General features: G+C 40.2%; 1 protein-coding gene across 1 annotated transcript in view; it reads left to right on the top strand.

The window, feature by feature from the left end:
- The window catches only part of LOC115415531 (centromere-associated protein E), a 98,322-nt gene that overhangs the window by 21,558 nt on the left and 51,049 nt on the right, over positions 1-25,715 (top strand). The window contains 16 exon segments of the mRNA XM_030129120.1: positions 2,016-2,084; positions 3,077-3,208; positions 9,410-9,587; positions 10,740-10,894; positions 12,216-12,299; positions 13,929-14,183; positions 14,279-14,428; positions 16,067-16,300; positions 17,681-17,764; positions 18,021-18,134; positions 18,207-18,440; positions 19,342-19,416; positions 20,146-20,379; positions 24,277-24,360; positions 25,255-25,368; positions 25,441-25,674. Of these exon segments, the coding sequence (XP_029984980.1) occupies positions 2,016-2,084; positions 3,077-3,208; positions 9,410-9,587; positions 10,740-10,894; positions 12,216-12,299; positions 13,929-14,183; positions 14,279-14,428; positions 16,067-16,300; positions 17,681-17,764; positions 18,021-18,134; positions 18,207-18,440; positions 19,342-19,416; positions 20,146-20,379; positions 24,277-24,360; positions 25,255-25,368; positions 25,441-25,674 (2,430 nt within the window).

The raw sequence follows: 25,715 nt of genomic DNA, 5'->3' as shown, positions 1-25,715 counted from the left end.
CACGAAAACAAAGTATAATTTCACAAAAAATGTGAATAACCTAAACAAATATGAACCTGAAATGTTTTAAGAAAAGCAAGCACAATTTTAACAATATTCTGCCTGTTATTAAATGTTTTGTGTGTTTGTAGTGATCTGTAAGTTATAATGAACATGTGAAAATGTTAAACTGAAGCAGAATATTGTTAAAATTACACTTATTTTTTCAGTTTGTTCATGTTATTCACATTGTTTGAAAGGATAGTTTGTAGATGTAAACATTTTCATTGTTTAATTTGACTTTTTTCACTCTAAAACATAGAGAAAATTTTGGAGTTGACATTATTTATATATTATGTGATTATTTTACTGGTCCGGCCCATTTCAGATCAAATTTAGCTGAATGTGGAACTGAACTGAAATGAATTTGACCCACCTGTTCTAAAAAAAAGTGGTAACGCACAAATACCCCAATAACCCTTTTGTCTGTATGTGAACGAAGACTTGGGCTGAATCCCAGTTCATCCCTTAGCACTAACCCTCCATTTTGTGTGTACAAGGGATGTAACCATATGAAAATTTTACATCACAGTTATTGTGACCAAAATTATCACGGTTATTATTATTGCGGTAGTATTGAAATTGTGCTCAGAATGTTCAAAAAGTACTAATACACACACTGAAATAATTTAACCAAGTTGTATTTAGAAAAAAATAATAATGAAATATAATAATAGTCACAATGTCCCTACTGTTGCAGAAACATTCAAATATTAACCCTTAGTGGTCTGAGCCTGTTTTGTCCGTTTTTCAGTCCTTTTGATTTTGCCTTTATATACTATATAAACAAATGTTTACTATACCCATGTTTGGGATCTGTTTTTTCAGCACAACTTCATTTATTTCATCTGTCTATTGTTTTTTCACTTTAACCTATTATAAAAACATAAAAGGACAGAAAACACAAAAAATATAAAATCCATTCGAAAAATGTATATAATTTATTGCTTAAATAACACACAGATGGTTAACAACCTTTTCACAGACTTTAAAAGTGAATATTTGTTCCAAATATTAGGTATAGAAAATCAAAATTGTAACAAATTAAAACTATACTCAAACATTTGACATAAAAGCAGATCTTTACATAGGAGTTTTTTTCCCCTAAAACTGCGGTAATCAAACACAGTTATGAGAATTAGAATTTAAACGGTAATACCAACTGTCTGTGATTTTACCACGGTTTATCGTTACACCGGTAATTGTTACATCCCTAGCACGTACACATGAAAGGGTAGTGTTGTCCTGATTCTCAATTAGACGGAGGGGAGGGGCTAAGGCAGAGGGCTGTTTGACCCTTGAAATGGAGATTTTTGAAAAAGAAAAGTTGGGATTAAATTTAAACCTGATTAAAGTCACTGGTTTAATCCCCTTTTAATTTTGGTCTAAATTCTTCCTGGAACTAATGCAAAGCTAAAACAGTAAAGCAAAGCTAATTTAGCGCATGCATCCCTTCCAACAAAAAGATTTTCCAACTTCTGTCAACACAACAGTCCCATGATTGTAAGAGTGCAGTAAGTCGCAGATCTAAAGAAATAATTGGAGAGAATCGGATTTCACAAAATCACTTACAAACGATGACAAATCACCTTTAAAAAACTGGCTATGTGTGACCATGGAAATGCAGTGACTATGCTAAGCTAAGCTAACATAAGGGCTGCCAGAACCCAATAAACGTTTCTCATGTAAACCTTTATTCGGGTTTAACATTTCCATGTAAACAGAAGAGAAAGTACTTTAGTTACGAATTAATTTCTTCTGGAAAAATAAATCGGATTTAGAAAACATCATGTAACCGTACCCAATGTTTCAACCCCTGACCCTTCCAACTGTGTTTAAAGGGGTAGTACCTAAGGGGAGGGGTAAGGGGTGAACTGGGATTGGACCTTAATTTATTTTCCTGTCATCATATCCATGTAGCTCACAAAAGTATGACAGTTGCATCATTACTTGATGATTTGCTGGTTTTATTCTAGAACAAACTAGAAGCTCTGTCTGAGGAGCTTAAGAAGAAAACAGAACTTGTTGAGGAACTTCAGAATATGGTACGTGTTGTTTTTTTTTTTTTTTCTTCTGTGATGAATACCATGTTTTAAACATTCTGTTGCTGTATGAAGCCAGTGTTTAGGGGCTTTAACTGATTCAACTGGAGCACAGTTTCTTCTCCATCAAAAAAACCCTTAAATTTGGCTGTTTGATCTGAGGAAAATTGGTGTGTTAACACTTAAATATTTCAATGAAGATGTGACTTCCCCTTATAGCACAGTTTTTCAACTCCACGTGGGGTCGCCTGGAATTCACGTGGGGTCGCCTGAAACTTCTAGTAATTGATTTAAAAAGAAAAAAAAAAAAATTTAATAAAAAAATCTATGTTGAGTTGACAGAGACAATCCTAATCCATAACAGACAAACTGAAACTGCAGGTTCTGTTTCTGTGTCAAATGTTCATTGTGGTCAGTTTCAGATGCTGCAGCTCTTTCATAATTCATAGTTTCAGTTCTTGTTTGTTCAGTATTAATTGTCCTCCTTGTAAATCACAGCTGGACTGACTGGACAGATCCTGACCAAGGAAAATCCAATTCTCCCTTTGTGCAGTAATCTACACCTGGATTTACTGCCTCTGTCCATAATAATATACATTTTATAGACTAAATGTCCTCTAAAATTAATGTTTATTTGCAACATAGTATAGCAAACTATTACATGATCAAAACAAATTAATTTTAGCAAAAAAAAAAAAGTCTCAGTTTTGAATGTCTGTTTTCGCCAGAAATTTGTGATGTTAAAATGGGGTCACGAGCCAGAGAAGGTTGGGAACCACTGAACTATAGTATCCCCTAAACTGATATAAACCATTAGAAGTAATGATTTAGTTGAGACTGACTGTCCAAAATGTCTATAGCCCTCTGAGCTCTGTTTATGAAACCTGTCTTTGAAAGAGATTTAGAATTTAAGTCAACATCGCCATAATATTCTGAGTTATTCACTAAATGAAATGAAAGTATAAATGGATGAATGTCCTTTTGCCTCATGTCAGTGTGGGAAGGATTTGGTGAAGGAAGTGGCGATGCTTCAACGCTCTCTGGACGACGCAGAGGGAGTGGGCAGAGACGCAAAGAAGGAGTGGGCTTTCCTGCGCAGTCGCAACATCGCTCTGGAGGAGAGGGATGTAAGTGCAACAGAAACGGGCAATATCTGTTAAAATGTGGAAGCACCCAGAAATAAATCCAATTATTTAGAAGAAAAAGGTTTCCACTCACAAAGCTTCAGTGCATTTGATGACTAATGCAAATATACCTATGACCTAATGCAAATATACCTATGACCTAATGTAAATATACCTATGACCTAATGCAAATATACCTATGACCTAATGTAAATATACCTACGACCTAATGCACTAAGTTAGTGTACGGAATGATAAGAAATGTTTACTTTACATTTCTATAATATTGAATTTGCATCTTCAGTGATCTGATCACTATTGCCCATATATGTTTCTTATTCATGTGTAAGTTTAACCCTTAAAGATCCAAACATCTATTTTTAACCCATAAAGACCCAAACGTCCACCTTTAACCTAAACCATCTACTGCTGGTTCTGCTGGTGTTGGGTCTATTCCTACTGGTTCTGCTGGTGTTGGGTCTATTCCTGCTGGTTCTGCTGGTGTTGGGTCTATTCCTACTGGTTCTGCTGGTGTTGGGTCTATTCCTACTGGTTCTGCTGGTGTTGGGTCTATTCCTACTGGTTCTGCTGGTGTTGGGTCTATTCCTGCTGGTTAGATTAGATTCAACTTTATTGTCATTACTCAGTATAAATACAGGGTAACGAAATGCAGTTAGCATCCAATCAGAAGTGCAAATAGCAGAAGTGCAGTATAGTACAGTTAAATACCGTATGTACAGATAAGCAATATGTACAGATGAGTGCAGTTATATACAGCTAGTGCAAATGAGATGGTTATATTAGTATTGAATGTACAGATGAATAAATAGGATGTTAAATAGTTCTGTGCAGTATATGTACAATTGTTATGGGAGAAGTAAGTACAGGTAGGGCTATAAAGGGTGGTTATAATTATCCTTAAGGCTATACAGAAGTAACTGATTTGCTATACAAATATCTTGTGAATATACTATATATAAGGCTATATGCAGAAATAACTAACTTGCTATACAGAAGTCTGTGGATATACGAAGAGTAAGAGTTAAGTAGATATACAGAATATACACATATACATACATACATATATACACCTATGCATGCACACAAAAACTCAAGTGTGGATGTAAGCATATACATATATACACACACACATGCAATATTGGCTGTGTGATATAGATCTAACAGTAGAGAATATTAATGAATGTGTACAGAAATGGGACCAGATGTGCAGTTATCAGTGCATCAGTGCACCAAGAGTCAACACAGGTAGGAGGAGGGTGTGGGGTCATCTGCTGGCAGAGTTCAGTAGGGTGACGGCTGTGGGGAAGAAGCTGTTCCTGTGTCTGCTTGTTTTGGTCTGCAGACTCCTGAATTGCCTCCTGGAGGGGAGGAGCTGGAAGAGTCTGTTGGCTGGGTGAGAAGAGTCTCTGAGGATGCTATGCGCCCGGCGCTCGCATCTCTTCTTGTAGACTCCCTCAATGTCCGGAAGTGGGGTACCGATGATGTGTTGGGCAGTTTTCACCACCCTCTAGAGTGCTTTGCGGTCCGCAGCTGAGCAGTTTCCATACCACACTGTTACACAATTAGTCAGGATACTCTCTATTGCGCAGCGGTAGAAGTTGCCCAGGATGACAGCAGACAGCTGGTTCCTCTTCAGTGTTCTCAGGAAGAAGAGATGCTAATGGGCCTTCTTAATAAGGTGGGAGGTGTTGGTGGACCAGGTCAGGTTTTCTGTGATGTGGGTCCCCAGGAATTTGAAGCTGGAGACACGCTCCACCTCCATGCCGTTGATGTGGAGGGGGGTGTGGGTGCCTCCTTTCTCCTTCCTGAAGTCCACGATGATTTCTTTTGTTTTGCTGGTGTTGAGGAGTAGGTTGTTGTTCGCACACCAAGCAGCAAGGTGTTTGACCTCTGCTCTGTATGCCGACTCGTCATTATCACTGATTAGTCCTATCACGGTGGTGTCATCTGCAAACTTTATGATGGAGTTGGATTCATACATAGGTCTGCAGTCGTGGGTGAAGAGGGAGTAGATGAAGGGGCTCATCACACAACCTTGTGGAGTACCAGTGCTGAGTGTGAGGGTGGAGGATGTGATGTGGTCTGACCTAACATGCTGTGGTCTGTTGGTCAGAAAGTCCATGATCCAGTTGCAGAGGGAGGTGCTGATTCCAAGGTCTGTGAGTTTTGTGATTAGCTTGGTGGGGATGAAAGTGTTGAATGCAGAGCTGAAGTCTACAAACAGCATTCTTGCATAAGTGTTTTTATTGTCCAGGTGTGAGAGTACACAGTGCAGCGCTGTGGAGACTGCATCCTCTGTACTCCTGTTGTTGCGGTAGGCATATTGGTGTGGGTCGAGTTGTGGGGGGCAGACAGTTTTTGAGGTGTGCCAGGACCAGCTGCTCGAAGCACTTCATCACTATGGGAGTCAGTGCCACCGGGCGGTAGTCATTCAGGCACTTTGGAGAGGAGTGTTTTGGCGCCGGTACAATGGATGTGGTTTTGAAGCACGCCGGTACTACTGCTTGGGCCAGGGACAGGTTGAAAATGTCCGTGAATACTCCTGAGAGCTGCTCAGCACAAGCCCTGAGCACACGTCCTGGAATACCATCAGGGCCAGCAGCCTTGCGTGCGTTGATGCGGCTCAGTGCGATCTGGACGTCTGTGTGTGAGAGGGTGAGTTGCTGAAGGTCTTCAGAGGGTGTGAGCTTTATGACCTTTTCTTTATTGTCCTTGTCGAAACGGGCATAAAAGTCATTCAGTTCGTTTAGAAAGGACACATCTATGGTTGCTGATGAGGTGTTGCTGTTCTTGTAGCCTGTGATGGCCTGGATGCCCTCCCACATGCGACGAGGGTCGGAGTTCACAAAGTGTTCCTCCACCTTGAGCTTGTGTTCGTGCTTGGCCTTTTTGATGCCCCTTTTCAGTTCTGCTCTGGATGTACTGTAGGCGAGTGCATCTCCTGATCTGAACGCGTTGTTACGTGCTTTCAGTAGGAGTCGCACTTCCCTGTTCATCCAAGGCTTCTGGTTGGGGTATGTGGTGATCTGTTTCTCTGTGGTAACACTGTCAATGGTGGTGCTGATGTGCTCCACTACTGCATGAGTATAAGGGGCCGTTTACACAGCGTAGGATTCAGTCGACTCCGGGAAGATTTCATCGCGGATTAGCCTTCTGTTAACATGGAAACGGTGCCTAGAGTGCCTCAATCCGGAAACTTTTGATACCAGGGTCCAGGGTGGAATGTTATCGATACGCTCCGCATTTCAGCTTCGTGTTAACGCGAATCGGAGCATTCCGGGGTAAAATATGACGTCACTGCATGCGCGCACAGCCAAGAACCGCCAGTTAACCCACTCCAGGCCAGTTGGTGGCGATAATGCACCTCCAAGCTGGTTTGCCAGCCTCTATGACACAATAAAGCTGCAGAAAAAGAAGGAACAACCACAACAACAATGGCCGGTTCCAGAACAACATACATGCTGCTAACTGTGCTCAGTTTGCTGTCGCTTCTCCACCAAAAGTTAGACTTACTGCGTCTACACTCTTACCAGCGGAGATGCATTTCTTATATTCGCCAATGCCTGAGTCAATCCCTAACGTACCATCGAAGGAGGACAGTTAGGAGATCGCCAGTTACTGGTCTGGCATGGCCACTACAGCGTATTCAGCCGTGCTCGCGGACTCATGCTAATGCAGATCGTTATCATAGCGGCTTCGTCTTAACGCGGAATGATTTTATAACGCAAAGGAGAAATCTTTGCGGAATTAGATCCTAGTGTTGCCGTGTAAACGTACCCTAAGAGTCAGTGTCAATATGGGAGCCACAGGTAGCCTGGGAGGCAAACACACTCCAATCTGTGTCCTTAAACCTGTCCTGGAGTACCGAGTCTACCCCCGCAGGCCATACCTTGATGGTCTTCACAGTTGGTTTCACACGGCTGATGAGTGGTGAATAGGTGGGAGTGAGGAACAAAGAGAAATGGTCAGATTGGCCCAGGTGGGGGAGGGCGGTAGCCTTGTAGGCTCCAGGGATGTTGGAATACACATGATCCAAAGTCTTGTTTTCTCTGGTGTGGCAGGAGACATGTTGCTTAAATTTGGGAAGTACAGTCTTTAGATTAGTGTGGTTGAAATCGCCAGCTACAATGAATGCGGCCTCTGGGTGTGTTGTTTGTTGTTTACTGATGGCAGTGTGAAGTTCAGTCATTGCTTGTTTGCCATCGGCGTCTGGGGGTACATATACAGCTGTTATGATAGTAGATGTAAACTCTCTCGGCAAATAAAAAGGTCTACATTTAACCAAGAGAAACTCTAGGTTCGCTGAGCAGTGGCTTTCAACAATGACAGTCTGTGCACCAAGCCTTGTTGACATAAATACACAACAATGGTTCTGCTGGTGTTGGGTCTATTCCTGCTGGTTCTGCTGGTGTTGGGTCTATTTCTGCTGGTTCTGCTGGTGTTGGGTCTATTCCTGCTGGTTCTGCTGGTGTTGGGTCTATTCCAGGGATTAAAGTTCTCCGTCACCACGACGGATTTCCGTCAAATGGAAAAATTGAGGGGGGAAAAAAGTCATATTGAAGTAACTTCCCCACGTGTTTCGCGGAGTCCAGTCGGCACCGCGATCCTGTCCTGGGTCTGCTGTCCTGGGTCTGCAGGTGTTTAACACAGGCACGCCACGCACAGGGGGCTGATAGGTTTAACAGTGATGATAATAAGATGAATTCTTTATTTTTATGTCGGGAGGACAGATTGATGACTATTTATCTTTGGAAGGAAACGCTGCTCATTCTGTGCCTCAGAAACACATGGACAAGTTCAGCTTTACCGAAGTTCAGCCTCCAGACGCTAACTTTAGTTTAGTGCTAACAAGTAGCTTTCATTATGAAAGAACCACAGCGAAAAGGGAAGAAGACAGAACTGATCTACATGGACCTTCATGTTTGGGTTCATAGCTTATCTCCTCTTGCCGGTATATGACTAGTGTGTGTGTTTGTGTGTATGTGCCCTTCCCGTGCGTGCGGCTGTGCGCGCCGCGGCCTTACGCGGTTATGCGCCCGACTGCATAAGTGCTTTATTTGGACCCGTTTAGCATCTTATTTCTATCTGTACGGTACAGTACGAAGATAAAACTGAACGAATGAGTAACACCCTTGGTATTTGCAAAGCCACTGTATTTGAAATACCTTCAGAGAGGATCTGGAACGGAATATAATTTCTGTTTCAGTTGACGTAATTTCTTCCAATCAAAAGAGAACATGATATTGGCGGGAGGGGGTTGTGGACGCAGGTTTGACGACGTACAGATTATTTTGGCTAGCATATACGACATCATGGACACGTTTGTAGAGGAAGGTGCTGAAGTGGTAACTATTGAGAGATGCGTGAAAAATAGATGGAGATGGGCATGGCCTCTGCTCCAGGCAGAGCCTCCACCTCCTCTGCTCCAAGCTCCACTGTCCCTGCAACAACCTCCACCTCTACTGCTAAAGTGAAAGTTCTACTAATGTGCCATGTGTCTCTGGAAAAAAAACAGAAGTGTACATCCGGAATGACCAAGCTTGAAACTTTTGGTTTCAGTACCAAAAAGCAGAAAAAAATAAAAGATTAGTTGGTTAGGGTTACATTTACACAGACATTTTCCCCAAAATTCATGTGCTGTTGGAGTTATGTTTTAGGAGTTCCTAAATTGTTAAATAAAAAGTTTTTCTCTCATTTTTTGCAGTAAGGTTTTCTTCTAGTTATAATTTTCACTTGCTTCAAAGGTTTTCATACCCTTTAAAATCAACCACAGAGCACTGAAATTGACCTGAAGCTTTAAAAATTTTCTGGGGGACGTCCCCCAGATCCCCCACCAATACCACTCATGACATTTTTTCTATCCATGTTATTAATCTTCTACACCTGTACACTCTCCCATTCAGTGGGTTTTACAGTATTGCCAAATTTGACTATATAAACTTGTACGCTATAGTAGTATTGTACTGCATCATTTTTAATGGTGGCCAATGATTTTGACCAGAAGAAAATTTTCAGTCAGATGAAAAATTTTTGCTTTAATCCCTGGTCTATTCCTGCTGGTTCTGCTGGTGTTGGGTCTATTCCTGCTGGTTCTGCCGGTGTTGGGTCTATTCCTGCTGGTTCTGCTGCTGTTCCCTCTAATGTTCATAGTCTGACCACATGTTGTCATGATCTGCTCTGAAGGTTACTCTGACAGCCATCCATGAGAAGATGGAGGCCGAGGTGCACAGCCTGCGCAGTCAGCTGGAGACGGAGAAGGCGCACTTTAAAAAGATGCAGATCGACCTTCAGAAGGAGCTCAATGTGGCGTTTGCCGAAAACACCAAACTCATCACTCTGCTGGACGGCAAAGTTCCAAAAAGTAGGTTTAAACTTAGAGCCTGAGGAATGGATGTCTACAAATGAGGAGGAGGAGGATGCACCTGCTGTGGTGTCACCTGTGAATATATTCTGCTTAACGGAAAGCAGCAGTTTTTAGGTTTTAAATATGCTGTTGAGTCTGTCGATACCAAATGGGAGTGGTGGTGGTCTTTAAAGGTGGGGTCTGAGATCTTAGAAGAACGGTTCGAGCAAGCAACATTTTGAAAATACTCAGTTCAACAGTCCAAACCCCTTTCTTCAGACGTCCCTCCGAAGCCACGCCTCCAGAGTACTGACACGCGCAGTGCTTGTTCCCGAGGGTTCACCAGCGCTGCACAGCAACAACTCGCCGGCTGAGGTTCTGCTCTGCTCTGGACCCGGGTTGGGCTCTGACGCCGTCTACAGTCCAGTCCGGTCTGGCCGAACCGTCTCTGACACCGGCTAAGGCTCCGCCCCCTGCTTCACTCCCGTACGCCTCGGGCTCCTACCCCGACTACGGCCCCGGCTGAGGCTCTGGCTGGCGTATCCATGCACAGCTCATTCAGTTTCCTCTAACATCCCCACTCTTCCAGAACAGCCCCAGTTCAGACCTGTGGGACTAATGTTACATTTCCTACTGGTTTATGTTGTGACAAACAGTTTGCAGGTGAACTTTCCATCCTAATAGAACTAATATAGCCAGGTTCTGGCTACGCTTCCTGTACAAGCGCTCCAGCCTGTGGGAACGTGAAGAGGGGTATGAACGGAGGGGGGAGGGGTGAATGACAGTTGAGTTTGATAGACATATCACTGTTCAATCATTTTGAGTGGGCGCTCAAAATGATTGGATGGTGTTTTTTCAGTCCTGTCTGTTCCACAGGTGACTGATTTTTTTTATTTTTGTGTTAGAGCATTTAATTAATTAGTTGTAATCGGGGTGTGAAGGGGATTTAAAGGAATATAATCAAAAATGCTCCAGAAAAACATCTCAGACCCCACCTTTAACTTCTAGCTTTGAAATTTTCATGAGCTCTCTTTTTATTGTTTTTAAATGAATATTTGGTTTTTAATTTCCACCTTGGGTTTCTTTTTTTTTAAGTGACTGGAATACTTTTCATTACTAGTGGCGTTGGTCTTAGTCTTGGTTTTCATGTCCTGAACTCTGCTTTTCCAGGTCTGATCGACAGTGTGGAACTGGAGAGAACAGTGACTCAGCTGAATACAGAGCTGGCAGTGCGTTTGGAGGCAGAGGGAGTCCTCAGAGCCCAACTGGAGGAGCTGGAGTCACTGAGAGAGCTTCCAGTTCAGGTGGACCACCTGACCAAGCAGGTGAGACCACATGAAGCTGAAAGACAGTATTACTGCTGTTTGAGTTACAGCATGCAGCACTAGGCTCATGCTGATGTTGTTACCATTACTACTGTTATTATTGGGTTGAGCATGGTGATGATGACTATTATTTTATTTCATTTCTTCTTTTTCTCTTCTTCATCTTCTTTTCTTTTTCTCTTCTTTTTCTCCCTCTTCTTTTTCTCTTCGTTTTCTTTTCTTTTTGTCTTTTTCTCTTCTTTTTCTCTTTGTCTTCTTTTTCTCTTCTTTTCTTTTTCCCTTTTCTTCTTCTTTTCTTTTTCTCTTCTTTCTTCTTTTCTTTTTCTCTTTTTTCTTTCTTCTTTTTCTTTTCCTTTTCTCTTCATTTCTTTTCATCTTCTTTTCTTTTTCTTCTTCCTCTTCTTTTTCTCTTCATCTTCATCTTTTTCTCTTTTCTCTTTTCTTTTTCTCTTTTCTTCTTTTCTCTTTTCTTTTTTCGTTTTCTCTTCATCTTCATCATCATCTTCTTTTCTTCTTTTGTCTTCTCTTTTTCTCTTCTCTTTTTCTCTTCATCTTTTTCTCTTTTTCTTTCTCTTTGTCGTCAGCATCTTCATAATCTTCATCTTCATCAAGACTTTTATGTTTTTGGCCTGTGACTTTTGAGTGTGTTTAGTTGGTTTGTTCCTTTGGGGGTGGGAGGAGTGCACAAAGGAGAATTGCAAAAAGTAAGACCCAGTGTCACTATGTTAGTGCTGTATCTTTTGTGAAATAAAAAGATATTTAAAAAAATAAATAAATAAAAGACAGTAGCCCAACACTGTCTATATGACATGAATGAGAAGTGATGCTGTTGAATAGAATAGGACTGTAATGTCACTGTTACAGGAACAGTGGAAATCAGTTTATCAGCTCTGTTTCTTATTCAGCAGCAAAAACACTTAAAGTGCAAAGAGACTGTATAAAAATATCACACAAAATTGTATTGGAAAGTACTGACAATATACAAAAAATTACAAAGACATACCAAAATACACAAAAATCTTACTCTATACTACAGATGATAGAAATGTATACAACATGTAAGCATCAATACAGGCAGTATTTGATATGTACAGGGTAAGAGTGAAAGACAACATAAGTCATACTAAGTACACGGTACAATGAAATTGGAGAACTGCTTCCCATGGAACAAAAAAGAAAGCATGTGACAATAAAAACAAAACATATACACAGGTTATATAATCTATGTGTGCCAAAATATGCACATGTACAAAAATATTGTCGTTAGTTGATTGCTGCTGTTTGACTGTGTGTGTGTGTGTGTGTGTGTGTGTTTTGTCAGGTGTCTGAACTGAGTGCAGAGCTGTTTGCCGTCCAGTCACAGAAGGACAGTCTATTGTCGGAGCTCACCAACCTGCAGGAGAAGGTAGAGACGGTGATGAGCTCTATTCTTAAAACATCTGAATGAAACAGAACCAGCATAAACATTTGATGTCAACACAATGATTTAGTCCTTTAACCCTTTCATTCATACTGGTCAGTACAGTGGACAGTTCTTCTCCCCCTGTTCTCTTGTATATTCATGGGTTTGGTTGCTTTAGTTCCATATCAGCTGACACAGTGGACACTTATCCATCATCCCATACACTGTAATTCATACCATTACTCTAACTTTGCTGTTCTAGATAAATGTGATCTGCAGTAACATGTTTGAGTGTAAAGAAAAAAAAACCCCTGATAATTGTTATTAGACTGTTATTAACAGGTTTTTTTGTTTGTTTGTTTGTTTTAAACAAAAAGTTGGGTTTTTTTTTGCATATTATCTCCATGAAGTGAGTAATAACTAGTATTAGAGTATGTTAAAATGTGAGAAAACATCAGATTAGCAGCATTAAACATGTTTTTATTTCATAGTTTTCACACAGTATATCAGTAAATACATGGTTTTTTGTTTCTAAAATTAAACACATGGTGTCCAGGGGAGTGAACATTTTTGTAACCACATGAAAAATAGGTTCATTCAAAAAAATTCAATTGAATTGTTTTGGGGTTTGTTTGTTTTTTTTTGGGGTGGGGGTTACCGTAGGCACACTTTTAAATACACATGCTCACAGATGATCATAAACAAGAGATAAGAGGTAAACATACTCAGTATGGGGTTTTACATAGAGCTGAGGTATCACATCTGCTTGAGTTTAGAGTCAGATGACACCAGTCCATTTTCTGTGACCCTGCCCACCTAGCACAAGGGGGTCAGCCCAGAGTTTGAAGATCAGTTTATAAGAATTATAAAAGTGATGTGCATTGGAATGTCTGGATCCATTTTCCCTGTTTGGGGTGTGGATCCTCAGCTGAGTTATATTTTGTTTGTGATTGGGTCATGTCAATAATAAATTTGTAAAAATGAGACCTTAAAGAATCCGGACTTTTTCTTGGAGCTTCCAACAAAAGAACACGTTAACAAATCTCTGAGTCACTGTATAGTGTTATTAAAAAAAACCCAAAAAAAACCAAAACATGCTTCTTGACCTCACTGAGGCACAGGATTGGAGCCATATTTAATGTTTGCTGAATTACCAAAAATAGACACTTGCCCAATAAAGGGTTAAACAGTCAAAATTCATTCATTCATTCATTTTCTGAACCCGCTTTATCCTCACTAGGGTCACGGGGGTCGCTTGGAGCCTATCCCAGCTACATAAGGGCGAAGGCGGGGTACACCCTGGACAAGTCGCCAGTTCATCGCAGGGCTGACATATAGAGACAAACAATCACTCTCACATTCACACCTATGGGCAATTTAGATTAACCAATTAACCTATTAGTGCATGTTTTTGGATTGTGGGAGGAAGCCGGAGTACCCGGAGAGAACCCACGCAGACACAGGGAGAACATGCAAACTCCACACAGAAAGGTCCCACCCCCCGTTGACTGGTGTTGGAATCGAACCCAGGACCTTCTTGCTGTGAGGCACGAGTGCTAACCACTGCACCACCGTGTCGCCCGAAAATTCAAAATTCAGACCAATGCAAATTTTCTGTTTCTTTCTTTTCAGAATGTAGAGACTCAAGAGGAGCTCCAACACAACTGTGATCAAATGAACGTCCATAAGCAGAGGGAGTCTGATTTAGAGCAGGAGGTGGTCAGACTGTCCCAGGAGCTTCAGTGTTTAAGAGCTGAGAAGGACTGTGCCCTGGCGTCTAGTGCTCCCAGCTCTGCAGAGGACATGGACAAACTGCTGTCCACTGTGGCCGCTCTGACCGCAGAGAGAGACCAGCTGAAGACAGACATGCAGGAAAATGTGGACATGGTGCGACGCTCTTTACTAGTTTGACTGTTCAGTCATCGCATTTTTAATATTTACAGCACAGAAGGAAAATGTTTCCTACTGTATTTGTCAAACAGATGATCGAGAATCAGGAGGAGCTCAGGGCTGCTCTAGAGAAGAATCGTAAACAGAAGGAGCTGATTGAAGAGTTGGAGGCAGCAGAAACCTGTAAACAGGACAGTCCAGACAGAGACATGAACGTACAGCTGGAGGAGCTGCAGATGCAGGTGAGGAACCGCTCATTCTTCTGTTTTCATGTTCTTCTAGATAGCTGACAGTGGAGACAAAGTACTGTGACAGCAACAAAAATCGGGCGTGATAACGCTGGTATTTGTTTTTATTTGTTTATTTTTTTAACCGGTCATGTTCAACAATTTGGCCTCCAATATAAGTGGTTGCTTGATAGTTTTGATCTAAGAAGGTTTTGAGCCTTAGATCAATTCCCCCTATTGGTTGGACTTAATTTTTTTTGCAGGGTTTGTACAGGTGCTTGAAATCCTTGAAAATGCTTGAATTTCAATGTTGTGTTTTCAAGGGCTGAGAAGTGCTTGAATTTTAGTTCAATTATACCTCAGTGATGTGTTTTATTTATTTATTTGTAATATTAACTCTGCCAGGTTAGATGCCAAGCTAAAGCTACTGACAGAGAGGTGATATATTTAGAAAAATAAAACCTTATGTCAAAAAAGAAAATTAGTGGGTGTTCTCAGGTTGACTCCGGGTACATTTTTATCTCAGTCTTTGTCTTGATGCGAGTGTATCTAAAGAACACCAAGTGGTGTTGTGTTTGTGTTCTCCTTTAATTTCTAAACTTTTTGCTATTATGAAACATAATTTTAGATGTTTATAGCATAATGCAATGTACATCATTGTGATTAAAAGTGAAAAAAATAAAAATAAAAAATGAGTATTTGTATTCCTGTAGATATGGATTTTACTCTAGCGATTGAAAATGACCCTTACAACTACTTGAATTTGACCTTGTAAAATGTGTACAAACCCTGAGCTTATTGCTGTATGGATATTACCTGATGGGAGAACAGGACAAGGTTGGACACAAACAAACCCTGAAACAGAAACAAACAAAACAAAAGACTAACCACAGCAATAGAAGAACATCAGTGAACTGAAGAACAGAATAGTCTGACGTCACAATAACTAGTAGAAAACAACAAATGGAAAAAAAAAGAAACAAAAATAGCGACAGAACTACATTGGTGAATTTAAAGGAAAATTACTTAAAAGCAAAAAAAACCCGAACATATCAACAATCTGCTGTAGGTGTGTGTGTGTGTGTGTGGGGGGGGGTATGTGCATAGGAAGTAATGACTGCATTTTGTTAAATAATTCATAAAATGAAGTCCAACTGTTAAACTATGATAGAAACTTATTACCTCCGCCAAGGAGGTTATGTTTTTGCCAGGGTTTGTTTGTTTGTCTGTCCGTTAGTGTGCAACATAACTCAAAAAGTTATGGACAGATTTGGATGAAATTTTCAGGGAAATGTTGGAAATGGGATAAGGAAGAAATGATTAAATTTTGGTGGTGATCGGGGGTGGGGGGGCCCACGGGGGGGGGGCCACTGATCAGCCTTGGCGGAGGTCTGCGCTCTCTGAGTGCTTCTAGTTCACTATGAATTTATGACAACAGGTGCCATTTTATGTTGAACTACAAAAGGTCTCTTTGAATTTTCACATCATTCTAAAACAAAAGCCAGAAGGTGAGTGGAGTTGAAGGTTTTCATCATGTCGCTGCGCACCATGACATTTAAAAAAAAAAAAAATAAATAAAGCAGTATCACATTGTCAGCAAAAGTCATCTTTGACATAAAGCCTGTCCATGTTTGTGTGTGTTGCCCCTGACAGATAAAGAGCATGAGTGAGGAGCTGCAGAGTGTGAGAGCAGACAGAGACAGACTGTTGAATGAGAGGACAGAGGACAGTCACAGGTCCAGCCAGGACATGGACCAGCTGCTGTGCACAGTGACCACTCTGACTGAAGAAAGAGATCAGCTGCAGGATATTCTGGAGGAGCTGAGACAGGACAAACAGCAGCTCAGAGCACAACTGGAAGACCAGCTGGACACACTACAGTCTGAGGTTGGACTGACAGGAGTTTAAATAACCTTTATTTTATACGTCATAGCCTTGCAGGTGTAACGCAGGTTACGGGAAAAAGCCAGATAACCATACTGAGAACTGTTGAGGTTTACATGTGCTTCAGAATACTGTCAGTTTTACAGAGGAAAAGGGGTTGATGTGTGGATGACGCCCATTTTTCAGATGAGCACTGCTGCGTCACTGCCTTCCTGCACTGTTCTACTGGGAGGATTAGAATGTCCACAGTGGATCTCATAAACCCAGACCTCATTCAGAGGTGATCTGGGCTGCAGTTTGGACTTAATGTGTCCAAGACCACACTGTGGGTTCTCAGTCTGAACAGACCTGTGATGTGTCAAAATCTACGATTACTTTTTGTACGGTCTGAAAACAGAACCAAAAGGATGTGCAGAAATGCAGCTTCCTCCCAGACCACCTGGTGAACGTTCACAGTTTGTCTCACATGGACACTTATGGGGCTGTGACCTCCAGTTAGAGATAAAACTATGATGGAATCTTCACAGAAAACAGTTCTCTAACAAATATTCTACTTCTTTTATGCCGCGTTTCCACTACGTGGAACCGACTCGACTCCACTCTGGTTCCAGGTCCTATTCCAGAGCGCTTCCATTACAGATACTACCGACTTTCCGGTACCTGGACGTCATAGCGATGCGGCGCGTTACTTCTATGTCGTCTGCTCACAGTTGCTGATAAACTCGCTCATTGCATCTTGTCTCATCAAGCTCATGCAGAATTTTTCCGTCTGAACCTCCTGGACAAACCATGGTGTAGTTTTACAGGCTGTCATCATGTGGATTCACCTACTGACAGATTTAGTGTCAACTTCCGCATCTGTTTTTTGTAAAATGGCGGGTCACAGAGACGACTCTGACCAATCAGTGGTCTGCAGTGTTTATGCGTCACCTTTTAGTGTCTGGTCCCCAGTCTGCGAACCTCAGCGGAGGTGATACCAAAAAACTCGTACCGGGTACCAGATTCCAGGTCCTTTTTCATAATGGAAACGCAAAAAGGTTGAGTCGAGTTGAGCTGATACCACGAAGCGGAACCACGGCATTCTATTACCTGGGGGGTCTACTGAAGTACCACTTTCCTTACTCTAAATGTACAGCTTTTATTTCTCCTCTATCATATAACTGTTGGACCTTCTAACATGGTCTGTGTGTAAAAAGCATCAGTCAGTTGAAGGTGTGATCCACATCATGAGGATGACACCACCTCTGCACTGTTTGAAGTCAGAAAAAGGCTTCGAAGTCATGATGGAATTTGTGTCCACAGACAGTAAAAATACAGCCCACTCAAAATGACATTCTTCTGCAGATAATTGAATGCATGTGTTGTCCCCCACTGTTTGAACAGATAACCCATCTGAATGCTTCTGTCCACACTGTGAATGAGCAGAAGAGGCAGCTGGAGGAGGAGCTGCATCACAACATCCACATGGTGACGATACACACTGACTGAGAGTTTAGCAGAGTTTGGAAGGGTGCAGATTTTACACTGTGGTTTGGCAGGAATTCATCTGCACTTTCTGCTCTTGGTGACACATTTTCACAAATGTGCAGAATATTTTAGATTTGTTTTCTGTTTTATTTTACACTTTAGACGTTGCAGCATTACTACGTTATCACTTTATTAACTTTCCTGCACTTTCTACTGTTAATGACACACGTGTATTTATTTTTTTGTTTTTTTTTAGGTATCCACAACTCAAGAGCTTCTGAAGTCAGTTCAGGAGGAGCTTTGTGAACAGAAGCAGATAAACTCTGATCTGAAAGCTCTGAGACACAACGAGGAGACCTTAAATCAACAGGTTGGTGTGTCAGAGCTCAGCTCTAAGTCCCAAAATGTTCACTCCATGATTCTAACTGTGTCCGTTCTATAGGTCCAGACGCTGACAGAGAAACTGCAGAGCACTGAAGCTGAGAGGGACCATCTTCTGTCTGAGAAGCAAACTGACAGTCAGAGCTCCAGCCAGGAGATGGAGAAGCTGCTGTGCACAGTGACAGCTCTGAAGGAGGAGAGAGATCAGCTGCAGGACATTCTGGAGGAGCTGAGACAGGACAAACAGCAGCTCAGAGCACAACTGGAAGACAGGGTGGACACACTACAGTCTGAGGTTGGACTGACAGGTTTTACTTTGAAAATTACACTTACATTCATCAGCCATAGCTGTATTAACCCTTTCATGCATGAATTATGAGAGCCTTAATCTACATTTTTTTTCCCCCAATTGTTTTTATTCCTCTTTAGGCATAAAAAAAAATGCAATTGAATTTTAATTTTTTAAATGAACCTATTTTTCACAGAGTTGCAAAAATGTCCACTTGGCTGGACACCATGCGTTTCATTTTTGAAGCAAAAACACATGCATTTACTGATACACTGTGTAAAATCTATGTAATAAAAAATATTTTAATGCAGCTAATGTGATGTTTTCTCACATTTTAACATACTCTAATACTAGTCATTACTCACTTCATGGAGATAATATGCAAAAAAAAAAAACCTTTTTGGTTTAAAAAACAAACTGTTAATTACAGTCTAATAACAATAACCAGGTCAAGGTTTATTTATATAGCACACTTAAAAATACACTACTGTGCCAAAGTGCTGTATATAATGCATATAATAATGAAACAGAAAAGGAGTAAAAGACAATAAATAGAATAAAACAATACTGGCACAGTTCGTGCATTAAAAACAATCAATTGATTTATTCTCAAACATGTTAGTGCAGATCAGGTTTATCAAAAACAGTAAAGTTACAGTAACAGTATGAATATTAGTGTATGGGATGATGCATGAGCATCCATTTTATCAGCTGATATGGAACTAAAACAACAAAATACATGAATATACAAGAGAACAGCTAGAGAACAACTGTCCACTGTAGTGACCACTATGCATGAAAGGGTTAAATATATCACCGGTGTCACAGTTGTACCAGAACAGCTGCTCAGAAGTTTGTATGGAAAGCTTTTGTTGATTTGGTTTGTAATGTTTGGATTTGTTTTCAGGCTGCACAAACTCAGAGTCTTCTCCATGCTGCTCAGGAGGAACTCCACCAGCAAAATCAGAAGAGTTCAGATCTGGTACAGCTCTATGAACTGAAGCTGAAGACATGAGTTAACACAGGGGTGTCAAACTTATTTTCTTCCAGGTTCCACATTCAGCCCAATTTAATCTGAAGTGGGCCGGACCAGTACAATAATAACATGATAACCAATAAATAATGACAACTCCAAATTGTTTTAGTGAAAAAAATGACATTCAATTATGCCAATATTTACATTTGCAATCTATCCAAACAAAAAGGGTGTGAATAACCTGAAAAAAATGCAATTTGTTAAGAAATACAAGTACAGTCTTATCAATATTTTTGCCTTGACTTATCATTTATAGGCTACATGTGCATCACAGATCAGATCTACAAAGGCACAAAACATTAAATAAAAGGCAGAATATAGTTAAAACTGTGCTTACTTTTCTTTAGACATTTCAGGTTCATATTTGTTCAGGTTATTCACATTTCATTGTAAAAGGATAGTTTGTTAATGTAAACATTTTCAGAATTTAATGTTTTTTGCACTAAATCAAAGACAAAACACTGGCGTTGTCATTATTTATAGGTTATTATGATGTTATTTTTGAGTTTGATGCCCTAACTTTGCACTTTGCAAATTCATCCCATGGGTCAGATTGGAACCTTTGGCGGGCTGGTTTTGGCTCCCGGGCCGCATGTTTGACATCTGTGAGTTAACATGTTCATACTGGAGCATTCAACGGTCTAACTCCAATGATGTCACATTCCATTTAAACAGATGAAGAGCATGAGTGAGGAGCTGCAGAGTGTGAGAGCAGACAGAGACAGACTGTTGAATGAGAGGACAGAGGACAGTCACAGGTCCAGCCAGGACATGGACCAGCTGCTGTGCACAGTGACCACTCTGACTGAAGAAAGAGATCAGCTGCAGGACATTCTGGAGGAGCTGAGACAGGACAAACAGCAGCTCAGAGCACAACTGGAAGACCAGCTGGACACACTACAGTCTGAGGTTGGACCTTTGAAAAATAACATGTGTATCATCAACTGTAGCTGCAGCAGATCACAGAAGAAGTTTACTTCAGGAAGAGTAGGCAGCAGGACAAGAACAAACCAAATGTAGACCAGTCCCACCATGGTGACGTACACTTCAAAAGCCTTTTGGCAGGGTACTCGTACCCCCAGGGGTACTGGAAATTATTTGGGAAAAATCCATTAAATAAGTCATCATGTACTGAACACAAAATAAATAATGAGAATTAATGCTGAAATATAAAACAATAAATGCATTCATATAATAGTTTTATTGTCTGTGGTAACATTTGAAGAGCACTTATATTTTATATTATTCAAAATTAGTTTGAGTAGATAAGGAATTATTTTTTGTTGATGAAAAGTTAATTTATTAATTAATGACCAATTTATTTATTTTTTTTATCAATGAAAGAGGGCACTTTTCAGTTTATATTTTACACAAAATGTACTTACACATTTTTTATATATATATTACAGTTAAATATATGTTGTTTGTTTTATATTTTCAAAACTTTGTAAACAGACATACTTTGGCACAGGAACAAATTTCGCCTTTTTTTTCTTTTTTTTCTATCAGAAAAAAATTTCTATCAGAATCTATCAGAAAATTTTTTTTTCTATCAGAAATACTGAAGTGAGAGTTGGGGGTATTTGGATTAAAAAAAAGTCTATTTCAGGGGGTACTCCACTGTAAAAAGTTTGAGGACCACTGCAGTAGGGGATAAATTTATTAACATGTCAGCATTTATTTTGTTCTAATGTAGTCATTTTCTTGAAACTGTGATCAGACGATGGCAGTACCAGAAATTCACACAAAGAAATCATCACATTACAATGTGCAAATAAAGTTTTATTTAATGAAGTGAAATGACACCGGAACAAAAATGGTTCAGACTTTCCTACAGCTGAGTGCAGAAGCCTTCATTTGTATTGATGGCTTAAGGCGTTTCCTTTGCTCAGCTGGGATGTTCCTCTGTCCACCCCAGGGGGCACTGTTGTCAGTGTTGAGCCTCATTTCCTTCCACTTCTACTGATTGACTGGGTCTTTTTATCCACTTAATTCTAGAGCAGTGGTTCCAACTGTTTTTTACTCCTGACCCCATTTTAACGTCACAAACTTCGGGCGACCCCAGACATTCAAAACGGAGACATTTTTTTTTGCTTAAATTAATTTGTTTTTGATCCTGTAATAGTTTTCTATCCTGTTTCAAATCCAGGTTAATTTTAGATGACATTTAGTCTATATAATGTATAATATTGTGGACAGAGGCAGTAAATCCAGGTGTAGATTACTGCACAAAGGGAGAATTGGATTTTCCTTGGTCAGGATATGTACGGTCAGTCCAGCTGTGATTTACAAGGCTGACAATTAATACTGAACAAACAAGAACTGAAACTATGAATTATGAAAGAGCTGCAGCGTCTGAAACTGACCACAATGAACATTTGACACAGAAACAGAACCACAGCGCTGCAGTTTCACACTCAGTTTGTCTGTTATGGATTAGGATTGGCTCTGTCAACTAAACACAGATTTTTTTATGAGTAAGTTTTTATTTTTATCAATTACTAGAAATTTCAGGCGGCCCCATTTGAATTCCAGGCGACCCCATGTGGGGTCCTGACCCCAAGGTTGAAAAACACTGTTCTAGAGAAAGGAAAAAAAATTGTCTTTCCAATAAGTTGTCATGTAAAATTTCCTGCCACAGATGGGAGACCTCTTTGGTCTCTTTGACACCCTTCCCCACTGTCCTCTGTAATGTTGAATTTATGTCTCTGTCCTCCCTAATCTATGTAGTGGAGCTTTGTCAAGTAAATGCACACAGAGTCAAGTCAAAGTCGGAGATTGAGCCGAACTGGAGCCACATAAAGTGTTTATTCATGCATTAAATAAACACTGAGTTTATATCTGCAGAAACAACAGACTTTTCACTCTGGGAGTCCACTTTTATATTGTCAAAAGTAGGTTGGGTTTAGCTACAAATCACACCCATTTTTATCATGTTTTGAACATTAATCTCGTCACGTCGGAAGCCCCCCTTCTTAGCTTGTCTCCGATAGAGTAAGGTCTTTTTGGTGTCTGTCAGGATTGGTCAAAACATATACATATGCAACTAATTCCCAGTATTAGTTTATCATATATTAATATGTAACTTTTTCCCAGAATATGTAAATTATTTCCCAGATTGTCCAAAATTTCCACTCATGTGTACTTCTTTTGTGCACCATGTTTTCCGAAACTTTCCATGAGCTCATATGTTCTTTCTGCCCGCCCTGTTTTGTAACTTTCCATAAATTCACGTGTTCTTTCGATGACTACACGTGTTTGTTCTTTTGTGGGTCTCCCAGGAAGAAAAAGTCAGCTACTCTGTTACAATCTACACATTACACCAAGAATAACTTCTGGCATGCAAATGAATACAGGTTAAATACTTTTGAATACAAACTGAATACTTTTGATTAAAATACTGATTTTTTTGACACCACAAAGTGTTGAAACATTGTCCTTCTTTAAAGCTGCGTATGACTTTCATCATTAATATTTCCTCAAATTCATTAAACCAAATTTGTTAAACCAAATTATGGTCGTACTGCAGCTGCGTGGAATTCATATTTCCCACAATCCACTTCGCAAACAAAATTTCCAAAAACGGCCCGAGTGACGTATTTGTTTAGTATGTAAACCAGGGGTGTCAAACTCATTTTGGTTCAGGGGCCATATTTAGCCCAATTTGATCTCCAGAGGGCCGGACCAGTCAAATAATAAAATAATAACCTATAAATAATGACAACTCCAAATTTTTTAGTGAAAAAAAAAAACATTAGATGATGAAACTATATCTATCCAAAACAAAAACGATGGGAGTAACTGGAAAAAAATGAAATTTCTGAAGAAAAACAAGTACAATTTTATCAGTATTCTGCCTCACCTTATGATTTCTACATGTGCATTACAGATCAGATCTACCAAGACACAAAACAGGCAGAATATTGTTAAAATTGCACTGATTTTTCTTTAGACATTCCAAGTTGTTCATATTTGTTCAGGTTATTGACATTTTATTATTAAAGGATGTCAGAATTTAATGTTCTTTGCAATAAATCAAAGAGAAAAAAATGGTGTTGCCATTATTTAGAGGCATAATATTCTATTATTTTTCTCACATTAAACCAAGAAGAAAATTTGGAGTCATTTTTTCGAGGTTATTACGCTATTATTTTTGCATTTGATGCCCTTGACTGTTAATTTCTTGAGGGTAATTTTTGCACTTTGTAAATTCATCTTGCGGGCCAGATTGGAACCTTTGGCGGGCCGGTTTTGGCCCCCGGACCGCGTGTTTGACACCTGTGATGTAAACAAACAGGTGCTTGTGATGGAGTCCACTTCGAAGTTGTTCACCATGAGGGAAGTGATTCAGGTGCATTGGCATGGAAAGACTAACGGATTAGAGATGAGGAGGCTGTCACTGGGGTTGGACACATCTGAAGAAAAATGAGTGATGAAAGTCCAGCCATGTGTCATTATCCTGTTGAATGACTCTAGTTTTCCTGTGCCATCCCATTTCATTAAATATAACTATTTATGGGTCATGATATAGTGATGTCTTAATCTGGGGATTTCTGAAGGTGATACAAAAGGTTGGTCAAGGTCACTCAAATGTACCCTTTTCAGACCAGGATCAGCTCATCACTACTTCCCTGCATTTTTCTGTGGGAAGTATTTGAATTTTCTCCTTTTTTGGGGACAGGTCTAAACTCATAGATTAACAGTTAAACATGTTTTGTGCTATACTAAACGTCGCACATATTTAGATTGATTTGAAAATACCACTGGAGGAATTCATGTGTGTATTGTCCCCCACTGTTTGAACAGATAACCCATCTGAATGCATCTGTCCACACTGTGAATGAGCAGAAGAGGCAGCTGGAGGAGGAGCTGCATCACAACATCCACATGGTGACGATACACACTGACTGAGAGTTTAGCAGAGTTTGGAAGGGTGCAGATTTTACACTGTGGTTTGGCAGGAATTCATCTGCACTTTCTGCTCTTGGTGACACATTTTCAAAAATATGTAGAATATTTCATATTTGTTTTCTGTTTTATTTTACACTGTAGACCAGGGTCGGCAACCTTTACAGCCTAAAGAACCATTTTTGTCTCGAAAAAAAGAAAGAAATCTGACCAGAGCCATGAAAAAAAAAAAAAGTAAACCCATCTACATTTTACCATGAGGTGGCTGCTCTGCTGTAGTGTATTTGGGATTAGTTTGCTTTTTAACTTTTTTTAACTTTTAACTTACTTTTTAACTGCAGTAATGCAATGTCTGGTGCATTTATGAAATTATACAACTACAAGAAAGAAAACATTCCAGATTTGTACAATTTTTTAAATGATGGACACCATTTCCAGAACATAATGTAGTAGTGCAATGGAGAAAAAGTGCAACTTTCATGTATAGTGGCTTACTTACAAATAATGACCAAATGCAAATTGACCATCTTGTCTGGAATTTGGGAAGAAAATAATCCATTTTGGTTTTTATGCTGTGAAAAAATGATTTCATTCCATGTGAGACCTGCGCATTTCTGCAGATGGACAAAGTTGGAATAGATTTAGGCCAATAACAATGTTAAAAAGCAATGACTCATTCAGTTTATTTCAAAATGTTCCTTAGGTTTTTTGGCCAAAGGAGCCATAGACAGATGCTAAAGAGCCATATGTGGCCCTGGAGCCACAGGTTGCCCACCCCTGCTTTAGACGTTGCAGCATTACTACATTATCACTTTGTTAACTTTCCTGCATTTTCTACTGTTGATGACACACGTGTTTTGTTTTGGTTTTTTTTAGGTATCCACAACTCAAGAGCTTCTGAAGTCAGTTCAGGAGGAGCTTTGTGAACAGAAGCAGATAAACTCTGATCTGAAAGCTCTGAGACACAACGAGGAGACCTTAAATCAACAGGTTGGTGTGTCAGAGCTCAGCTCTAAGTCCCAAAATGTTCACTCCATGATTCTAACTGTGTCCGTTCTATAGGTCCAGACGCTGACAGAGAAACTGCAGAGCACTGAAGCTGAGAGGGACCATCTTCTGTCTGAGAAGCAAACTGACAGTCAGAGCTCCAGCCAGGAGATGGAGAAGCTGCTGTGCACAGTGACAGCTCTGAAGGAGGAGAGAGATCAGCTGCAGGACATTCTGGAGGAGCTGAGACAGGACAAACAGCAGCTCAGAGCACAACTGGAAGACAGGGTGGACACACTACAGTCTGAGGTTGGACTGACAGGTTTTACTTTGAAAATTACACTTACATT

Source organism: Sphaeramia orbicularis, chromosome 24, assembly GCF_902148855.1.
Source record: "Sphaeramia orbicularis chromosome 24, fSphaOr1.1, whole genome shotgun sequence".
In the NCBI taxonomy this organism is placed as follows: Eukaryota; Metazoa; Chordata; class Actinopteri; order Kurtiformes; family Apogonidae; genus Sphaeramia; species Sphaeramia orbicularis.
Note: the sequence above shows the minus strand (reverse complement) of the source record. Positions and strands in the feature narration are given on the sequence as shown.